Source organism: Ctenocephalides felis, unplaced genomic scaffold (assembly GCF_003426905.1).
Source record: "Ctenocephalides felis isolate EL2017-DRISC unplaced genomic scaffold, ASM342690v1 CF-g0.4_SCAFFOLD_01886, whole genome shotgun sequence".
Lineage (NCBI taxonomy): Eukaryota > Metazoa > Arthropoda > Insecta > Siphonaptera > Pulicidae > Ctenocephalides > Ctenocephalides felis.
The window spans coordinates 148,457,271-148,480,420 of record NW_020538040.1 but is presented as its reverse complement, the minus strand read 5'-3'; the positions used below and the strand labels follow the sequence as shown (position 1 = coordinate 148,480,420).

The following is a 23,150-nucleotide window of genomic DNA, read 5'->3' as shown; positions in this document are numbered from 1 at the left end:
AAGCTACGTATTCAATTTTTGCAAATAAAATTACAACTTATTTAAAAATATAAATAATAAAAATATATGATAACTAAGCAAACAGTATAGCTTCATTATTAAGTAAACTAAAAAAATCAATACTATTAAAACGAATTCAGAATTTTATTCGTAACAAAGAGTAATTGCAAATTACTCTTTGCTACGAATCTGCAAATTACTCTTTGCTCTGAAAACACACTTTCCGTTGAATTTACAACGTTACATATTTAAATATTAATGTTATAAATTCAAAAACTTTAATAAAGCTACGTATTCAATTTTTGCAAATAAAATTACAACTTATTTAAAAATATAAATAATAAAAATATATGATAACTAAGCAAACAGTATAGCTTCATTATTAAGTAAACTAAAAAAATCAATACTATTAAAACGAATTCAGAATTTTATTCGTAACAAAGAGTAATTGCAAATTATATGTAAGGAAACAAACAACTGTAGTTTTGCATTTAAAAGTCTCATTCTCTCCTTTCTTCAATCTTCAATGAAATGAAGTTTATGAAACTTAGCAATCCCATTTAAAGTGCTTATTGTTTGTATTATCTTTTAAATAAATAAATAACAGTTTTATTGGTAAGCAATCTGCCATCTTAAATGAAGTAGCATAGTAAAATTTGCATAAAAATAAGTGGACTTCCTTATTTATGAGGATCCACCTTTGTTATATATGTACTTTTTATTTTCACCAATTAATTTTATGTAGATTAATGCAACCAACGTATTTGCAAGCTCTTACAAAAAGTTGCAATTAAATCATAACTTGAGTAACAGCATAAATATTTATCTTGAAAATTAACAAAAACAACATTAAAATTCTTTTAAATCTTTTTTTTTATTAACAATAAATGAATAAATCAAGCCTAATTATTTATATTTGAATTAACTACATCGAACGAAAATATTCTCTATTTCCTTTAGCTCTTGGAACTAATATATTAGTTCCAAATTACGTGTAATTAATCCAAATCATAAAAAAATAAACCTGATATAAATCTCACAATATACTTAAATTATTAAATGTAATATTTTTAAAATAAATACAGAAAAATAACATGGAATTATTGGTTGCAGACATCAATGAAACAATATTAATTGAAATACTTAAAAATATAATCAATATAAATAAAACTTGTGCTCAACAATCACATTGCAAAGCATGATGAAATCATTGATCATACAAGGTTTTTCATTATAAATATTTACAAATGAGTTTTATAAATGTTTCTCATCAATAATAGCTGAACTAAAATTATAAAACTATTTATACAAAATATCCTCACAGCATCACTAGAAGTTAATCGGTTTTCCAAAGTAGCCAGCCAAATTTGCTTCTCGAAGAGCTTCAGCACATGTCTGAAAAGAATTCAATTATTGAATCATGTTGTAAACAAAGTAATAAATGCTTTGAAAAAGTATTGTAAAAATTAAAAATACTATGAAAAATAAATGCACAAATAAATAAACTTTTGGCAAAATATTCTCTGCATAGAAAAAAAAATGAAAAAACAAATGTAGAATAATTCTTACAGGATGCGCATGGCACACTCTAGCAATGTCTTCACAAGAGGCTCCGTATTCCATAGCTAGAACAGCTTCATTGATCAATTCACCTGCAGACTAAAAATGGAAAATAATTCAAAATGTATAATTAAGAAAAGCAATTTTCATTTTAAGGTTTAAATATTTAAATTAGTAATAAAGATCCATGTTACACTTACTGGTCCAATAATGTGTGTTCCAAGAATTTTATCTGTAGATTTTTCTGCTAGTACTTTAACAAATCCATCAACATCATTATTTGTTTTCGCTCTGGAGTTAGCCATGAATGGGAATTTGCCTATTTTATAATCTATGCCCTAAAAATAAAAGATCAAGATTTAAGAAAAAAAAAAAAACTAATAAGCATCTTCAAACCAATTTTAAAATATGCAACTAATTAGAATCATTATCACAGCATCAAATAATATTTTGTAAAGGAACCAGTGAATTTCAGTAAATGTAAGAGAAGAAACAATATTATAATATCAATTTAACATACCTCCTTTTTAAGATCCTCCTCACTTTTGCCAACCCAGCCGACCTCAGGGTGGGTATAAATGACACTAGGAACACAATTGTAGTCGATATGTACTGGATAACCATTCATTCCTTCAACACAAACAATGCCCTCATCTTCTGCCTTGTGTGCTAACATGGGACCGTGAATACAGTCACCAATTGCGAATACACTATAATAATAATGAAACATTTAAAATACATTCATTTGTATCAATGTTATATATTTTTTCTTTCCTAATAATGTCCAATTAAACCAAATTAATATATTTGTCTACCTTGGGCAAACTGTTTGGAATTTTCCATTAACTGGTATGCGTCCTTTATCATCTTTCACAATTCCTATTTCTTCCAGTCCCAGTCTTTCAGTATATGGCCTGCGTCCAACAGATACCAATAAGACTTCACATTCCAACTAAAATGAAAGTATAATCTAATTTATCATATGATATTGGCTACATTCTAGTAAATTTAAATATGTATACAGATAAGACAATATTATCAAATGTATAAAATTCATAGAATCAGATTATCTTTAAGATTAAATTTAGATTGTTGTAAAAGGCTTGTAAAAAAACAGATACAAATTATGCATAATCATATAAAATTTGATGTGTCAAAATATTTTGAATTTTGTTGAAACATATACTAGTAAAACAATTGATTATAAATTAGTGTTTTATTCGATTATTAACAACAATTACTTACTGTTTCCTTTTTACTATTATCTTTGACATCCTCAACTTCTACTTTGATGACATTTCCTTCTTTTTTAGCACTCATAACTTTAGTTCCTAGTTTGAAGTTAAGTCCTTGCTTAGTTAAAACCTTTTGGAAAGTCTTGGCAACTTCTCCATCAATTCCTGCTCCACCAATAGAAGTCATAAACTCCACAGCAGTCACTTGAGAACCCAGTCTACTCCAAACAGATCCCTAAAACAAATAATCAGCTTCATGAGTATAATATACATTTTTTGAAGTAAAACTTCTTTAGGCGCGACTAGGGTGTAAATCCGCACAACAGCAACGGAAATTGCGTTACGCCCTAACTGTACGTCATTTGCTCTCGATGAAATCATTTCAATACGGGTCGACTGTGATTAGTCGTCGTGTATGTGAAAAGAGATCTGTCGTTGTATGCGTATCGGCATCAACGTTGTATGAGTACCGATATCAAGAAAGAAATCGGCATAAATAAATAAACATTTTAAAGTTACATCGTAGTACAAATCTTGATTTAATGAAAAATGCCTGAATCAGAAGAATATTTTACTCTGTTCCTTGAAAATAATGAAACAAATTAAACATTTGTGGCGAATACTAAACGAAAGTTTATTGATAAAAAATTATTTCTTTATTATTCATAGTTTCTATAAATCTTTGAGGTTATCAAAATGAAAAATATTTTTTAGGCAAGACAGATATTACAGCTGTTCAAATAATGAGATTATATCGCCAGCAAAAAAGTAAAAAAAATACAATCAATCAATGAATGCGTGTTCATTTTAATTACATAAAGTTCTTCAAACACAATTACATGATGAGTAAAGTTGCAAAAACAATATTTGTTTTAAATATGTTAAATTTACATGTTTAACATAATCCACTGTGTGAACGATTATAGAATTTATTAATCAGCAATAACTTCATTTCTCATTTCTAAATGCTAATTACAATGACAAACCGATCATGTCATATTTGAAGTATGACTTAAATTATCTTATTGTTTTTAAATATTATACATATCTTTAATGCTATTATAAATATATAATTTATAATTTATCGTTATATAAATGTGTATAATGGTTGACAATAATAAATGTGTGCAGCACAAGTGTTACCATATTATCAATAAACATTATTCAAAATTGTTATATGATGTATTTATTTTTACCTAAATGTCATTTTGTACAATAGCAAATAAGTTTCACTTCAATCCCGTAAGAACCTTACACACACACTTCGCCCGTTTCATTTAAATTAAATAAGAGATGATTAAACATAATATCTTACCAGTTCCAAGCCAATGACTCCTGCACCAATTACAACCATTCTTTTTGGTACTTCTTCCAAAGACAGTGCTCCGGTACTGGATACAATACATTTTTCATCAATCTGCAAAGTTAAATGAATATATAATTGTTAATAGTTAAATATTGTTACTGAATAGTTATTACTGTTATTCCGGGGAATGGTGTGACTTCTGATCCAGTAGCAATAAGAATGTTCTTTGTTTTTACTACTTCTGTGGTACCATCATTTTTGGTAGCAGTGACTTCATTAGGAGAGGTAATCGTACCATGACCATGGATTAAGTCAACCTACATAAAAAATAGATAATAAATTTATGATGTGAAACTAAAAAATATTCATTTTCTGAATATAAGTATTAATTAAAAACTTATTAGTGCAACTTACTCAAACTTGAACTATTAGATTCCAATATAATTATTCTCTCAAAGTTATTTTCATATAGCCACATAAAATATATTTACCTTATTCTTCTTAAATAATTGTGCAATGCCGCCAGTCAATTGTTTAACTGCTGTAAGTTTCGTTCCCATAAGTGTGGGTAAATCGAGTTGTACACCAGAAACTATTGTTCCTCGTTTTGCTAATTCACCCGAATGTGCCATATGATAATAGTGAGAATTATTGAGAAGGGCCTAAAATATTTTTTCTCTATAATCACAAAATGTAACATAAGTAAAACAAAACATACCTACATACCTTACTTGGAATGCATCCTACATTAAGGCAAGTTCCACCTAATGTAGGGTTCTTTTCAATACTGACGGTCTGAAAAGAAAATAGAATTGGTAATAAAATTAGTCAAACTTATTATGAATCACCTATTGTTATAAGTTTACAAATAGTATTGAATAGAATAGAGGCTTAAAACCTTCTCATTGATGCATAAGAAGTTCTTTATTTTAAAATTATAATTTCATGATTTAGCTCGACATAAATGATCACATTTAATAATTATATTTCATAATATTAGGTTGTTCGGAAAGTAACTTCGTTTTTTATAGACATGTTGGCATGTAATAATTTTCATACAATAAACAATATAAGTAAAACAAAACATACCTACATACCTTACTTGGAATGCATCCTACATTAAGGCAAGTTCCACCTAATGTAGGTTCTTTCAATACTGACGGTCTGAAAAGAAAATAGAATTTGTAATAAAATTAGTCAAACTTATTATGAATCACCTATTGTTATAAGTTTCAACATAGTATTGAATAGAATAGAGGCTTAAAACTTCTCATTGATGCATAAGAAGTTCTTTATTTTAAAATTATAATTTCATGATTTAGCTCGACATAAATGATCACATTTAATAATTATATTTCATAATATTAGGTTGTTCGGAAAGTAACTTCGTTTTTTATAGACATGTTGGCATGTAATAATTTTCATACAATAAACAAATACTTTAATAAATTATGTATTAACAGTTTTGATCGAACCGCATTTATTATCAGAAAACTGATCAAAGTGCTTTTTAACCTCCTCATTTGAGGTGAAGGTTTTACCGCCTAAAAATTTGAGTGACCGAAACAAATAATGGTCCGGTTATGGCAGGTCTAGAGACTGTGATGAATGTGGCATTATGTCCCATTACCCATACAACTTTATGTGAGGTCTTGGGTCGTCATGATACAATACTATACCGTGCTTATGGGTTAATTCTGACCTTTTCTATCAAAGTATATCATTTAGTTATTCCAGCTGATGACATAAGACATCCAAATTAACCGTTATGTTATCCTAAAAAAGCTGAAAAATTAACGACTCCTTTAAAATCTTACCAAACATACTGCATAACCTTTTTCTGGAAAATTTCAGCTTTACGCCTGTTTTGAGTAGATTCTTATTTTTTGTTTCATGGGCAATTGCGTATATTGTATTCTTTACATCCCATTTGACATTCCTAGTGATAATTTGCTTCAAAACCTGATAATTTTCAGGGCTTTTCAAAGGCGAATCACAGATGCTAGTGCAACGACACAGGTTTCTTTCTATGAGAACCATACATTCATTTTCGAGGAAAATCCCAGACCAAAACATAAACTGTTAAATTTGATAAATTTGAACTCAATGGGATTTCATGTATTGTTATTCACCGATCAGCATCAATTAAATCCTTTCTCATGTCTTTATCAGCTTCATCCCTACTTCTTGGATGTGATGCATCTTGGACATCAAAATACCAGGAATAAAATTTAGAAAATTAGTTTTGGCACTGTTGTATTATCAATACATCATTTCCATACACATGGATCAACTTAACTTTGATTTAAACAGTATTTTAACCATTTTTATAGCAAAAGAGTAAAATATGATGAAAATGCTGCTTAATTCTTTTCGTATTCAAAATGGTACCAACCAAAAACTACAGCGTGTAACTGATTAGAATTTTTTACACACAGACCTCAAAATATAAGCTTTCAAATCATATAATAATTATAAGGCTTAAGTTAATAAATTTAGGTTCAAAATAATATAGTTAAAACCTAAGTGGTAAAAAAACGAACTGACTTTCCGAACAACCTTATGTGTGTAATGTAAAGCTGTCAGTGTCAAACTAAATCATATTCACTAGGATATTGTTTCATTGCAAAAGTATGAATAAGAAGTAATACAGAGAACAAATACCAAGGACCATTTTTTTTTTATTAATGAAATAGACTCACTTTCATGCCCAGTTGGGCTGCTTTTATTGCTGCTACATGTCTTAAAGGTGAGCTCCGCAACTTTAAATTAAAAATACCAATAAACTTAAATTTTCTCCTACATTATAGTAATGAAAGTTGACACATTGCATATAATAAGAGGGTTTTCTTCACTCTTAAGCACACAAACACTAACGCAAATCGACATATTTTATAATTCCAGTAAAGCACTTGAAGGATTGATAAAAGGCTTCAAAGAGAGACTTCAAAGTCATAACAATAGGGTTATGTTACATAATTTTTATAAACACTTAACAATGTTACGTGAAGCAAATTCCAAACGGATAATGTATTATAAAACAAACCTTTAATGGAGTGGATAAATAATTACAAACGTTTGAAATCATTTTGCAGTACACCTTTACTCAATTAGTTCGAAAAACGGCTCTCGATCGAGAGCGAGTCGGTAAAGAGGGCAACTTTAACTCAAAATTGAAACATCTGCAATCGTCGAATGACAATGACAGCTCGCGTGCGCAATTGTGCAAGCCATCTGATGGCAACCTTGACATCTAACACTACAATCTGAAATCGGTGGCACAGATTGATAAGGAATTTTGGCTTTCAACATTATTATAGAAATATATAAGAACGTTATGCACAAAATGTATCAGACATAGATAAATAAGCATCAAAATTCTACGTTAGAAATATTATCACAAATTACAATCAAAGACGCAAACAATACAAAAAAAAACCTAACCAATTGGTACCGGAAGTAACATCGTAACGGTCCGATGTGCGAAAATAACAAAATCTGTTTAGTTTCAATTTTTTATTTCAAAACAAACTAGTGGTGTATGGCACCGTTCCTTAAACCAAATAAATTGCTGGAACTTAATAAAAAATTCGAGGATTCGATTCGAGGTTTTCAAATAAATTATTATAAACACTCTGTAACATTGTCTAATATTTATAAGTATTATATAAAATGTATTGCAAAGTTAAAATTATTTATATAAAGTATATAAGTTAAAATCTGTATTATTTTCGAAATACAAAAAATTTTTTTTGAAATATTTTTTTTTCCAAAAGCAATTCTTTTGCCAACACAAGCAGAAAGTTCTTTGACTCATTCAAATCAGATGCTTAGTTCTCTCAAATACTGCCATTTTTTGTACATTTAGCTCCGTATCTTCCAAACGGCTGGACCTGTCTTTGCCAAAAACTAATCACCACTTCTCCCCATCATTACGAATTGAATATTTTTTAGATCATTCAAATCAGATGCTCCGTTCTCTCAAAAACTCGATTTCTATTTTTTGCACTCTTTGCTTTGTATCTTCGTAACGGTCGGACCTGCCTTTGCCAGAAACTAATCAGCACATCTTCCTATCAATAGGAATCGAATGTTTTTTGAACCATTCAAATCGGTTGATCCGTGCGCCCGAAAACGTAGACAAAAATTGTATCCATACATACATACATGCACACACACCCATTTTTTTTCAAGTACGCCAAAATTTTCAGAAACCTTCAAAACGTAAGAAACGTAAAAACTTTCAATTTCGATTTTTGGGCGATTCCAATAACTTACCCTACGGGAATTTAAAAAAAATTAGTCAAAGAAACAAAAACATATATCATGGTGGAAGTTGTCACAGATAATTGCAGAACTTGCTATTTTTATTATCATAATTTCATAACGTTTATCCCTGAGACGATTCGCAAAAACTTCCTAATATGGGTATAAATAATAGACATAATCGAAACGAATTAAGATTGATCAACTTTCAAGATTATGACGATTGAATTTATAGTTATCACGATAACACGGCCCATTATTCCAAACGTTGATGAATTCTTATAATTAAACCACTTTTCTTAGACCTATAATATTTTAAGATGTTCATTAACACTATGAACTTTCTCATCATGTATCATACGATGCTTCACCAAAATTGCCAAAAAAAGTATTGAACAATTTATTATGTAGAAACGACCAACCAATCTTCACCAGAAACTAAATAGCACGATTCTGAACTGATGACATCTTTTTTGAATGATTTTTAGAATTTCAAAATCGGTTCAAAATTTTTGACGAAAACATGTACGGAATTTTTTGCATTTTTCTGCTAAATCTGTAAAACGACTCGGCAGATAGTCTCGCAAATTAATCAACGCACGTTCTACTCAAGTTTCTTCAAATGGCTATTAAATTTTTGAAATCAGTGCATCAAATTCTTACGTACATCAAAAAAAGTTGACAAATTGTTTCACACACCCAATTTTTCCAATTTTGATGTGAAACGATTCAGAATGTCTTAAAATGACAAGAAAACAAAATGATCAAATCGTATTATCAGGCAAAAACACAAACTGCTCTTTTGGAAATTTAATAATCTTACAATATGGAGTATTATAACAAACTAAAAATAAATAAGTAACAAAACAAAAGCAATAAAACGAGCAATTAATGTAGTAAATAGCTAAATCAAGTTCCATGTGCTACGATACATTACAAATCAAAACTGAGACAACAATGTAGTGCATAAAATAATATGGTAAAAGTATAAACTACTCTTTATCAAAAGAGAATAAAAATAAATACGAAACTCACACATATTATATCTATAGAATAGAAATTTTTCTGTTATTTGCAATCAATTGTAAAAATACATTGCAAACAGCTTATCAATTTCTAAATATCTACTTTGATATTCCACCTAAAATTTTATGATAAAGAAAACCGAACTCTACTCATAGTAGAAAATACATTAATGTGATTATTTTTTGAAGTATTTTTCATTTTGCAGAATACTGCTTCAGTCATGGAAGAAGCACCACTGCTCCAACAACTCGTTTTACATGTGTAAACCAAGATGGTTCCGAATTCTAAATGCATTCCAGGTGATTGCACAAGACGTAATTAGATATAAGTGTTGGAAGCACTTGCATTTCAAATATCATATCACCCCCACAATGACTACACTGACTAGGTTTAGAACTTTCCGCCAAATAACTCATCAAAAGCGGTGTACCTTCGCGGCAATATCTGAATGAATAATAAAATTATGACAGCATTAAATATTTTCAAAACTTAGTAAACTGTAAACAAGTTCCTGTGGTATATTTTTTTGCATCTAGAAATATAAGTGACTAGTGTTACCAAATAATCATATTCTATTTCCCGATAATAAATTTTAAGTATATAAAATCCAAACAAACCTTGGCAAGTTTTTAAATAATTTAATAAAAATTCATTTTGCTTGGATTTTTACTAAGCTACAAAAATTATTGTGAAATCTTCACCTAATTACTTGTCCTGGATTTTTTTGAATCCGCCTCAAAAAGTTGTGAAAGGTTATATCACCATGAGCTGGTCCACTTTTTTCATATTCCTCTAATTGTGATTGATCGTCTGGTGCGGCAACTTGAGCAAAAGCACCCACTGCATCTTCCGGACTACCAGGACTTCCTAAATTATCTATAACATACATGATAATCATATACTAAATCAAACATAATACATCAAAATAATAATTTGTAATTACATTCTTCATTTTTCATTTGATATTCATGTAAAAGCTCTTGGATATGATCAGATACAACTGAACTTTCTTCATTTTGCTCTTCGTCCACTGCAATAAAATATGATTCAAAAGCAAATGATGCCCATGATGTATCCTTGAATTTATTGATTTCAGCTATATCAGGAATCTGAACATAGGAAATGGAACATGAAAGCACTGAAAATCATTATTAATATAATTTGAACTTACACAATGCAACATTGCATAAATATCACACTGAGGAGCAACTGGTGAATCAATTGTTACTAATTCAGATTCATCTCCTTCAAGTTCAGCTGAGGCACTTGACGAATCAACTCGACCTGCCGCTCCACCACCTGATACAAAATATTTTTCAAAAACCATTTCATACAATTTGAGTTTAACTCAATGAATACCCTTAAGCAACAAAATTTTCATGCTGTAACAAACTCACCCTGAGCTCCAACATTAGCATTACGATCATCTATGACCATATTTCCTAAACTATGCTCAATACTGTCCGATTCCAATGAGCCACTCTCATCATCTTCATCAGAAATTCTAAATTAAAGATAGCTTATGATTAAAAAATATTGTAGTCAAATAATCAAAGATGACAAGAGTTAACAATTGAGATATTCTAATATTGATAAATCACACATCATTCCTCTTGAATGTATTATAGAAATTGGCATAATAATAAAAACTATAGATTGTTAATAGTCAATTATCTATATTACAAAATCACAATTATAAAAAAGAGATGAGCATGTATATTCAAAATACACAAGTAGTGTAAAAAGAATGGGTCATACTTCTCAGCCTATTTCTCAATATATGTATTAATAGTTTTGTGACGAATTTAGTTTCACTTTAACTAGTGTCCCTAATTACCACTGATTACTATTGATAATTCAAACTACCTCTGATTATTGTTGCCTTGAATAACATTTCCATTTTCTTCATCATTATTCTCACTTGGAGAGTTATTGGAATCCCAATCATCGGCAGAACTACACCAGGAAGAAATATCAGTTAAACCTTTCACAGAAAGATTGGAGGATGTTTTAGTTTGAGGACTTAGTCTCTCCTCTTGTGAAGCATCTAAAACTTGAGATCGAATGCATGTCCAGCTAAAAGAATAAAAGATCTTTGTAAATAATTTGATCAAACTCTATAAATTATTCTTGCAAGAAGAAAACTTGAGTTGAAAGAAACGACTTTAAACAAATAACACATAATGATACTAAACTTAGATTATTACAAAATACTTTAAAGAAAGGCACAAAAGAAAAAATTTGACACAATATTGTGCAATTTGTTCATGAGCTTTTACTTTATTTATATTTCATTTTTTATACCTCTGGGGTTGATTCCAGCAATGCGGATTAAAGCATCCAAACAAATATAATGTCCTATGATAAGGTGAACCATCTAAAGGTGCATATATTTGCAATACAAGCGGCCTCTCCAAACCACATAGGGCACATGGATAACGATTTGTAACACCTTTGATTGGCCAATCCTGAGAAAAAAATAATAAAATATTATCTGGCAGAAAAATTAACTTCGTTATTCATAATAATAATATTATGTGTAAAACATAAATACTATAGTTCTAAAAAAAGTGATCAAAAAAATGAACTGAAAATGTTATTCATAATATTAATATTAAAAGTATGCATAGCCCATAAATATTACATATAAATAAACAAAATAATAAAAATTTCTAGTTAAAAGAAAACTCAAAAATAATTTTTAAATGGAACTATAAAATACATAGTTACACACAAAATTAAAATTAAATGTATATACAAATTCTACATGTCGATGGCAATAGTGTAACATTTTGTTTATGGAATCATTGTATAAATTCTACACATCGATGGCAATAATGTATCATTTTGTTTATGGAATCATTGCATAAAAACTAATTAAAAATTAAAATTAAATGTATATGAAAATTCTACACATCGATGGCAATAATGTATCATTTTGTTTATGAAATCATAGTAAAAAACTAACTAATTAAAAATTAAAATTAAATGTATATTCAAATTCTATACTCGATGGCAATAATGTATCATTTTGTTTATGGAATCATTGTATGAAAACTAATTAAAAATTAAAATTAAATGTATATACAAATTCTACACATCGATGGCAATAATGTATCATTTTGTTTATGAAATCATTGTATAAAAACTAATTAAAAATTTAAATTAAATGTATATACAAATTCTACACATTGATGGCAATAATGTACAATTTTGTTTATGAAATCATTGTATAAAAACTAATTAATTAAAAAGTAAACTTAAATGTATATACAAATTCTACACATCGATGGCAATAATGTATCATTTTGTTTATGAAACCATTGTAAAAAACTAATTAAAAATCAAAATTAAATGTATATACAAATTATACACACCAATGGCAATAATGTATCATTTAATTTATGAAATCATTGTATAAAAACTAACTAATTAAATATTAAAATTAAATGTATATACAAATTCTACACATCGATGGCAATAATGTATCATTTTGTTTATGGAATCATTGTATAAAAACTAATTAAAAATTAAAATTAAATATATATATACAAATTCTACACATCGATGGCAGTAATGTATCATTTTGTTCATGGAATCATTGTATAAAAACTAATTAAAAATTAAAATTAAATGTATGTACAAATTCTACACATCGATGGCAATAATGTATCATTTTGTTTATGAAATCATTGTAAAAAAACTATCTAATTAAAAATTAAAATTAAATGTATATACAAATTCTACACTTCGATGGCAATAATGTATCATTTTGTTTATGAAATCATTGTATAAAAACTAATTAAAAATGAAAATTAAATGTATATACAAATTCTGAGCATCGATGACAATAATGTATCATTTTGTTTATGAAATCATTGTATAAAAACTAATTAAAAATTAAAATTGAATGTGTATACAAATTCTACACATCGATGGCAATAATGTATCATTTTGTTTATGAAATCATTGTAAAAAAACTATCTAATTAAAAATTAAAATTAAATGTATATACAAATTCTACACTTCGATGGCAATAATGTATCATTTTGTTTATGAAATCATTGTATAAAAACTAATTAAAAATGAAAATTAAATGTATATACAAATTCTGATATCATTCTGAAATTAAATGTATATACAAATAATGTATCATTTTGTTTATGAAATCATTGTATAAAAACTAATTAAAAATTAAAATTGAATGTGTATACAAATTCTACACATCGATGGCAATAATGTATCATTTTGTTTAGGAAATCATTGTATAAAAACTAACTAAACATTTGTATCATTTTGTTTGTGGAATCATTGTATAAAAACTAACTAAAATCAAAATAATATGATATATAAATACATTTTACATAAAGATTAGAAACAACTTGAATGGTTATAAAAATTGATTTATGTCAATTTAAAAGACAAGACAAATGTGCTTAACCTCAAAAAATTTAATTTATTGTCAATATAAATAAAAACGCACACATTAAGATTTAAAAACTAAATAATTGTTTCAAAAATCACAGCTAAAACAACTGGATATATTTTGTCAAAAAAATCTGTACTATTATCTGTAATGAATAATTAGGTCGTGCTATTATCGATTGTCACACTATAGAACTAAAATAATACATATATAACTATAACAATATTATGAACAAAATTCACTCACAGCATAACCACCGATTTTATTTAAACAACTATTTAATAAAGATGCATGTTTATCACTTATATATTCATCTACATATCCTAAATAAACTCTATTATTATGTTTTGCCATGATGAACTGACGCGAGCAACTTCGACAGTGACCTACTGTTACCCGGACGGTTGAAGAAAAGTGACATCTATCATGGGGTAGGAGAACTATGTAAAATGGCTTTATTTTGTCATTTTCAATATAGATGTGGCCTGAAGTGCCATATTTACTCCTAAACATCCCCCTAAAATTTATAGTAATACCCTGTTTAACGCGGGAGTTACGTTTTCTCAAAGTAACGCGTAAAGCCAAACCGCGCTTAAAGGGGTCATTTTAACATGTTAGGAATGAAGTTAGGAGAAGATAACAAAAAATTGGTTATAATAACTCTGTTAATTTTTAATAAAAACTAGTGGTGTATGGCATCGTGCTGTAGGGGACGTCCATTAATCACGTGAGCGAGTTTTTAAGGATTTTTGGACCCCCCTCCCCCTTGGTGATCCATGGTGATATTCAGAATTACCCCCCTCCCCCACCAAACATCACATGTATTTTTAGTTACGCGAAAAAACTGTACAATTTTTGAATTTATTTAAAAATGTTTGAACTTTTTTAAAAAAATTAGTTAAAAAATAAGTACACGTGATACCCCAATATACCCCTCCTTTCCCTCGTAATATTTTTTAATTTTTTGTCAAACGCCCCCTCCCCCTGAAAACCTCACGTGATTAATAGGAAAATTGCTTAAGGCAAATTGCTGGAACATTCTATACCAAAAATTAATCTTTTTAAACTTTGAAAAAAATTGATTTTTGATAATTTTGAAATTAAAAAAAAAGACTTTTTGAAAAAAAACTTTTTTAAAAAATCAATATTGTTTTATATTTTCAAATATTTTGGAAATTTTGAACTTTTTTCAAAGCAATCGCGCTGAATATGGATAGAGACAAAATATCGAAGCGCGTAAGCGCAGCGTCGCAGTCTAACGGACAAACAATGTTACGGAGCCCGCAGAAATGTAGACAAAATTTATACTTGTTATTACAATCTCTATAAAATATCTGATAATTTGATGTGCATATGTCTAATAATGCTTTTTGACTTGATCTCCGAAACCGCTAGACCTGCCTTCCCAACAATTTAATCATTTCTTCATTTTGTTAACACAAGTTTTGTTACCTTCGAAACGGCTGGACCTGCCTTGTCCAAAAACTAATCAGCACGTCTCTTTATCAATACAAATTGAATGTTATTTGAATTATTTAAATCGGTTGATCCGTGTTCCCGAAATCGCCGACGAAAATTTGTATCCGCACACACACACACATATAGACATACACACTGTGTTTGTGTCACACACATACATCCATTTTTTAAAAAATATGCCAAATGCTCAGAAAACTTTAAAACGTAAAGATACGGAAAAAAATTTATTTTCGATTTTTTTGAGATTACTATAACTTACATTAAATTCATAAAATTTTACACAAAAATAAAATAATTATAAACAAATTTAGTTACATACTATCTAGTTCCGATCATTTAGTGTATTCTGTGTTTCCAAATTTTTGACTCTTTGTCAAATAGCATCTAATGTAGTTTGCGTTTTATTCTAAAGTTGTTAAGTGGATAAAGCATCTTCTGAATTCAAAATATGAAGCCGAAATTTGGATCATTTAAAAAAAATGATCCATAATTTCACTCATAGTGTTCACAAAATTATTTACAAGCACCACTAAAATATTTGCCCTTCTTCCCTATCATTATTATTTGAAAGACTAGTAGTTGGTCTATTTTTTCGGGATCTTCCACATTTAACTCATTTAAAATCGTTTTTTCCGCAAATTTTACGATTTTTCCCATATTTTAAAGAATCCCCGGGTTGAAATAAAAGAGTGCTAAACAAGGAAGCGTTAAGCGCGGTATCACTGTATTAATTTTCAAATTTATTTTATTATGGAAAATTTACCGTAAACATCTAATTTCATTTTCCATTTAATTCAAACTTATTTCAATTACAGCATATCAAAATTAAGTTATACGAGAAAATATTAAATAGATAAAGTAGATGACAATTCTTAACAGACTGTTGAATGATTTCCAAGACACCAAGTTTAAAGTCCCAGCAGTTTTCATTTGAAAATTTCAACTGATAAAATTTATATTTCAATATATTAGAACAAAAGCAAGATCTTTTCGAATAAAATGATGCCAATTGTTATTCAATAAATGTGTAGATTGTGAACTAATTATTTAATTTCACTGTTCATGTGATTCTAATAAATATGATTCTAATAAGATACTAAAACTCTTATCGGAACTACCCAATGTTGAGAAAATCCTATTGTATTCTTTTGATACAGACTTCGATTCTTATAAGATTTTAAAAGAAATATATTAGAATTAGTTAGTTTTAGTGTTATGATCTTATTTTTAAATTTTATTTAATAAGGTTTTCTTTATTAATCGGTTAGATTAGAAATAAAAAATATTTTTATTATATTACGATTATTACGGCATTTCGTGCATTTAATATTCATAATATATATATATATATATATATATATATATATATATATAATAATAATATATAATATAATACAATAATAATAATAATAACAATTTTGACAAGAGCCTGAAATAATATTTATTATTATTGATTACGGCTTGCTTATGAATAAATAAATAAATAAATAAATAAATAAATAAATAAATATTATTAATAAACATTAAGTAATAATGATGAATTTTTTATTTATGCAGCTATACCGAGGAAGTGCTATTCTTCTTTCAACGTATTGCTATCTATATATCGAAGTGAAAACCGATGTTCCTACTGCTTGACATCAGACTGCCCGGGGCGGGTATCAAAAATGAACCGTTTCATTGAAATCCTGTAGCTCTAATCACTAATTTACGAAGAAACTCAACAATCCATATATAAACAAATTACTTTTTACCTGATATGTATATATTATATTTTGCATAACTAATTTTTGTTAAAATAATTTGATTACATAGAAGAATGAACACAAAAAATAATATATTTCAATTTCCTTGAAAATTACAAATATAATTTCACAGCAATCGTAGTCATAGCAAAAATTCAAGTTTATTATTAAATAATAAAATATTAGTATTCTATATGTTGCAATCAGTTTCAGTACTTAAAACATCTCAAGGTAAAAAATTATTTTCAGAATAATTTTTCAACCAATCATATTTTTTCAATATAATTTCAAAAATAAATTTAGGAAATTAGAAGTGGCAATACAATAAAATAACTTAAGTATGTTTTTCTCCTTGAACATACAAACAAATCCATCGTTCAGCCCTCGTCAAGTACGCCCCCAATAGAAAATTTATGACAGTTGACAGACGGCAACAATGCAATATGAATGGGATCATATTTGTCGCCGGCATAATATTTGGCGAATGAATACATGTTTGTATTGAACATATTTATTAACAGACCTTATGAATTCTGAAGAGGTAAGTATATTTACACACCCATAAAATAGGTAATAAACCCTTTGTAGGAAAAAAATTGAACGGTGGAGAGATAGTTCTTACTTTGCTTTTCTATCTAATGATGATACTTGTAGTTATATAACAATGCAGAGATTGATATCTATATTATATTAGAAATACCATTCTGTCCAATGACAAATAATTATATTTTTTTTTTAATTTCCACCCAATTCCATCTGCCTAGAAAGCATTCAGCAATTATTATGACTAAAGTGTAGACTGTAGAGTAATATTTTAAAATACTACCCGGTAGTAGACATTTTCCATTTGTAATATATACACACAAAATAATTATAAATCTAAAATGTAAATTAACTATGCTAAATCTAATGGGTTTAATTTTCTTAATCTCCTAATAGTAATATAATTATAATTTAATATAAAGTATTTTTAGGGGAAAGTATATAATAAATAATTTTACTAAAAAGACTTAGTTAGCATTAGTCGATAGAAACTATTGAAAAACTAAAAATATGATATAGTACAAAATATATTGTGCATTTTATTTATATCCATATTAAATAAAATGCAGAGATGAAGACATATATTAGACGTAATATTCTATCTATTAGGGAAAATACGGACAAAATGGTATATATGGACAAAATGACAAAGAAGCCTTATTTAAAAACTGGACAGTTTTAATAACTTTTCCGCGACTGTATGACGTGAAGAAATCCATAATCAAATCCTGTCAGATATTGAGCGTCATTGTCACAGTCTTGTCGCAGTAAGGAGGCTGCCATTAATCACGTGATCGATTTTTTAGGAATTTTTGGATCCCCCTCCTCCTTGATGATACGTCGTGATATTTAGTATTACCCCCCTCCCCGACCAAACATCACGTGTATTTTTAGTTACATATAATTTTCCGTATAAATTTACGTAAAAAACGTATTTTTTTTTTATTTTTGAAAATGTAGGTAAAAGGTACATACACGTGATATCTTATTAGACCCCCCACGTATTTTTTTGTGATTTTTTGTCAACCCGCCCCTCAATGGACGCCCCTAATCAGTTCAAACGTGTATCACGACTTCAAAAGTTTATTGTGAGGATGGTTTTGTCGTATTTTTTTGAGACTTATATGTTACTTATAATTATTTTTATTAAAATCACCGAACTTACATTAGTACTAGTGATTTCGATAAATTTTATTGCAATAATCAGGTATTTGATAATTTTTTTTTTTCATTTTTGTCTCAGCCCTTCGAAAGCTGGTTACGAACTATGATTTGTTCCCTTTGGGATCATGGGTCATGCGCTGATGTCAAAAAATTTATCAAAGAATTTATTTGTGAAGTGTCTTCTTTAAAATTAGTATCTCAGTATGTCGTTATCTTATATGCTATTTTGTCCATACCATGTGAACAAAATAGTTATTGTAATTGATTGCATTTTTCCTTAATATATATGTTATCATACTTCATTAAAAGACTATGTTGCTGGTATTCAATAAATCTAAGATGAGTAAAAAGTAAACTATTGAGATTCATTATAATATTATTAAATAAATAAATATCATTAAGAAAACAAAACACCAAGTCATTTTGTCCATACTTCCCCTAGTAATTCTAATTGGATTTAATATAAACGTGCTCAAACGCCACAGCCTTACTCGACATTCTTCTAACAAATTTCTTCTAAAAAAATCAACAGGAAAAGCAAATTAGGCATAGCATAAAATATAGACAGAAAGATAGACAAAAGTATTTATCACGTGTATAAAATGCAGAGATTTATTTTAATGTTGATCTTACATTAAATCATATTCAGTTTATAAGTGGTAAGTACGATTCGGGCTGTAGGTGGTACGACTAAGGCATTACATTTAAAAAAAAAACGTAAAATTTTAATAAAAAAAATTAAAATTTCGTCATTGTTAATCATATTCTAATTAAATAAAGATTCAATTAAAGCCAAATATTTTCTATGAACTTAATTTCACAGCATTATTTCCTGAGGGGGTTCGACTTAAGCAACCGTACTCTATATTACAAAGTGTTTTACCAAAATACCATAAAAATACTCGTTAGGATATGTTTTAAATAAATACACAACTTTAATTATTTACATCGTTTTCTAATTGTAAATCTTATAAATTTCCATGATTATTACAAATCAGTTTTGGGTGCGGGCTGTCGATTTTATTAACTACCGTTAGATTCAAGTGATAACTTAAATACTGTTAGATAAAATAAAAAAAATATATGCGGTTTTAAAAACCCGAACTGGCCATTATGTTTTACAATGGTATCTATATTAGTGTAGAAAAAAATAGTTCAGATATGAAAAGACAAAGCTAGGGAGCATTTCGTACCTCTTTGATACGAAACCTTTAAAAAAAATCAAAATAAAAATGTGCACGCATTGCGAATAAATAAAAAATACAAAAAGAGATTGTAAGACGAATCTGTAATGCCGAGCCACAAAAATAAAATACAATGAAGCTACTGTGTTGATCTGGTTATTCATGGTTAGATGGTGGCGTTTAAGGTTTGCATTTAATATTGAATCTGGGTAAAATCTTGAACCAGTAGTTCCACAACGTTGGAATTGTTATATAAACTATTTCTATAACAAATTAATAAATAAAATATAATGTTTTTTCAAAGAAAATTGCAAACTTTTTTTTGAAAGAATTGCAAATTTTTATCACTATTTTTCTTACATATTGCATATTAACAATTTTTATAATGTATATAATTTTTTATATATTAATCATGAAAAAATAATACGCAAGGGTATTAGTCCGTAATTATACTGTAATAAAACATTGTAAATCTAAAAAATCTAAATTAATTAACTAAACTAGAATACAAAAACACAGTTGCAATGCAATAAATAATATACGTTCACTTACGATAAGCTAGAAATAATCTATAAATATATCAAAAATTTGAATAAAAATAATAAGTTCTACATATAATATAAAAATAAAATTTCAATTTATATGAAAATATCATATATTTATAATTTTAATATTTAGAATAAAATTTGAATTGAATTTATATTATGATTTTCAAATAAATTGTAAAGCATGTTTTTAACCTCCCATAGGGTAAGTTATAATAATCGGGAAAAAATGAAAAATGAAGTTTCTGAACATTTTGGCATACCTTAGAAAAAATGGATATATATGTGTGTGTGTGTGGGTGTGTGTGTGTGGGTGTGTGTGTATGGGTGTGTGTGTATACGTGCGTGTGTGTGCTGATACAAATTTTTGCTCGATGTATATTATACACATCTAATCTTAAGAAAAATATGGTTCCTTTCGGATTTGGAAGAACAGTTGTGGCCCAGTGGTTATTTGGTCAGATATAAATATGTTAGCAATCTATGCTTAACGTTTTAGAATACCCAGATTGCAATTCAAAATCAAATAACAAAAAAAATCGGGTCTGAACTTTGACTGATCTAAATATAATGAGGTAAAAATTATAATTATATTTCATCTTCTTAACTAAGATCTTATTTATTAGCGATACAATAAGATTAAGCTAAGACAACAACAATAAGACAAGTCTTATTTTGAATGATATCTGTGGGCAACATATAAAACGTGCAATTTTCAAGCAATTATTTTTCGGACTAGAAATTAATAATGTTATTAATATATTTAAGTATACAACAATAATAAAAGTTCATTCTGTAACGCCGTCGCACGATCTTTAAGTCTTTATCTTTGAGATAAGAGCCGGAGCGCCCGGATTATGGAATAGAATAAGTACTTGTTTTTTTCGGTAAAATGTACCGACAAACCCAAAGTCCTTTTAGGGAATTACAAATCGTCATATATATCCTTTTTAAAGTTGCCGCCTTTTTAAAGTTGCCGCCTAGATACAATATAGTCCATCAATAAAAAATATTGGTCGAATGTATATTTTTTATCAAAGATGGTATTTATTCATAATGGACCAATAATAAAAAAGTGCGTTACATTAGATAGTAATTATAAGCCATATATATTATAAGCAGTCTGTCTTAATTATATGAGAATATCATTGTCATTATATTATTTTACACTATGTACACTATGTAGCTTGATTAAAGATTATAATGATACTAGCACAACCAATTTTCAAAAATTTAAAACAAAAATATAAAGTCTTATTAGAATCTAATAACAGACTAATTCATGCGTTTTGTTTTTATTATAATCACCATTGTATTTTATGTAGATACTTCATGTTGCTCCTTTGAACTTCTTATAAAATTTGATTTTTTTCTTGAATTACCAATTAATCTATATTGTTTTATTTGGTGGTTATCTTTGATTTTTGTCTTTTCATAACGATCCTAAAAAGGATTTTCATATTGTTTTATTTTTCCTCGCAGAATCGTGTTCATCATCAGTTAATTATTATCTATAATTTAGGTAGATTGAATTCAAATTTATTGTATTTTTATCTTGATTTGACTTTTTGTATTGTATGCTTTAAGTACATACACACACACTTCATAATTTCACTAGACACATATATTCATATGTATTATAAATATTATTACTATTTGTTCAATCCTGGGGGATGATTGCGCGTTTATATAATTTACGTATAGTACTGTGATATGTAGGTAATTAATATTTCATTTATATATTTGGTAATTACATATTGAACTGGCTAAATTTAGTAATATATTCATTTATTATTACTATATTTATCTAACTCGATAGTATAAAATAAATTCAAATAATGTGTTTATACAGGGACCTTGACGTCAAACCGAAACGGGGTGAAAATATTGACATTAACTATCATGATTTTTTTTAAAAAAAAATTATGAAATAAAATTATGAGCTTTTGAATGCAACCTACAACTTTAGTCAATTTGCGGTCATTATGGTTAATTTTTTATTAATTTTGTTCATTTAAAGTTTAAACCAAGAATCTTACTAGAGCCACCATATAATAACACATAACAACATCTCTAGAACCACAGTCAAAAATAATAAAACAATTTCCCCAAGTTTATAAGAATTAAGATTATTTGTTGAACTATAAATTTCAACACTTTAAAATTGGTCGACATTGAATATAAAAAAAATGTTCTCAAGTAAAATTGAATCAGAATTTTAAGAAGATAAAATATTTGTTAGTGAAACATTTTGAGTATAAAACTGAAACCTAAAAACGACATGATTTTTGCCCAATGTGCGAGAAAGAATCATTTGAACTGAATGTTAGCGAAATGCTTTAGCTGTTATCGTGTTATTTTTAGGTTTTTATTTTTTTACTCAAAATTTTTCAAAAAAAAAAAATTTCATTCAGTTCTTATCTAATTTTAGTAGATATGGTCTAGTTAATTATACTAAGGTGACAATACGTTCCGGATTTCACCTTGTGTCCCAGGTTTTCCTAAAAGCAATAGTTGTCTCACATTTTGTTCTTTTGTCGCGGATTGTCCCGATTTTATAAAATATAGGTTTATACTGAATTTTCGCAATTAATTGACAATAAAATTACAAATATCTAAAAATTATGTAGACAACGAGCATGCTTATATGAAACAATAGGTTATGAATGGG

At 27.8% G+C, this 23,150-nt stretch overlaps 2 protein-coding genes across 2 annotated transcripts; both read right to left on the bottom strand.

The window, feature by feature from the left end:
- Positions 1-1,092: 1,092 nt before the first annotated feature.
- Positions 1,093-6,836, bottom strand: LOC113376882 (dihydrolipoyl dehydrogenase, mitochondrial; the record flags this gene model as incomplete). Its single annotated transcript, XM_026616971.1, has 11 exons — positions 1,093-1,395; positions 1,570-1,659; positions 1,761-1,898; positions 2,081-2,270; positions 2,376-2,512; positions 2,806-3,030; positions 4,111-4,212; positions 4,275-4,418; positions 4,593-4,763; positions 4,828-4,896; positions 6,804-6,836. Coding segments are annotated over 11 exons (1,365 nt in total), but the record flags the coding sequence as incomplete, so codon positions are not given.
- A 2,674-nt stretch (positions 6,837-9,510) lies between these two features.
- On the bottom strand, positions 9,511-14,189 carry LOC113378006 (programmed cell death protein 2-like). The gene is given in 9 exon segments (XM_026618494.1): positions 9,511-9,713; positions 9,716-9,837; positions 10,095-10,269; positions 10,337-10,502; positions 10,565-10,692; positions 10,791-10,897; positions 11,260-11,469; positions 11,698-11,861; positions 14,066-14,189. Coding segments are annotated over 9 exon segments (1,377 nt in total). The 5' UTR covers positions 14,174-14,189; the 3' UTR covers positions 9,511-9,516.
- Positions 14,190-23,150: the final 8,961 nt, after the last annotated feature.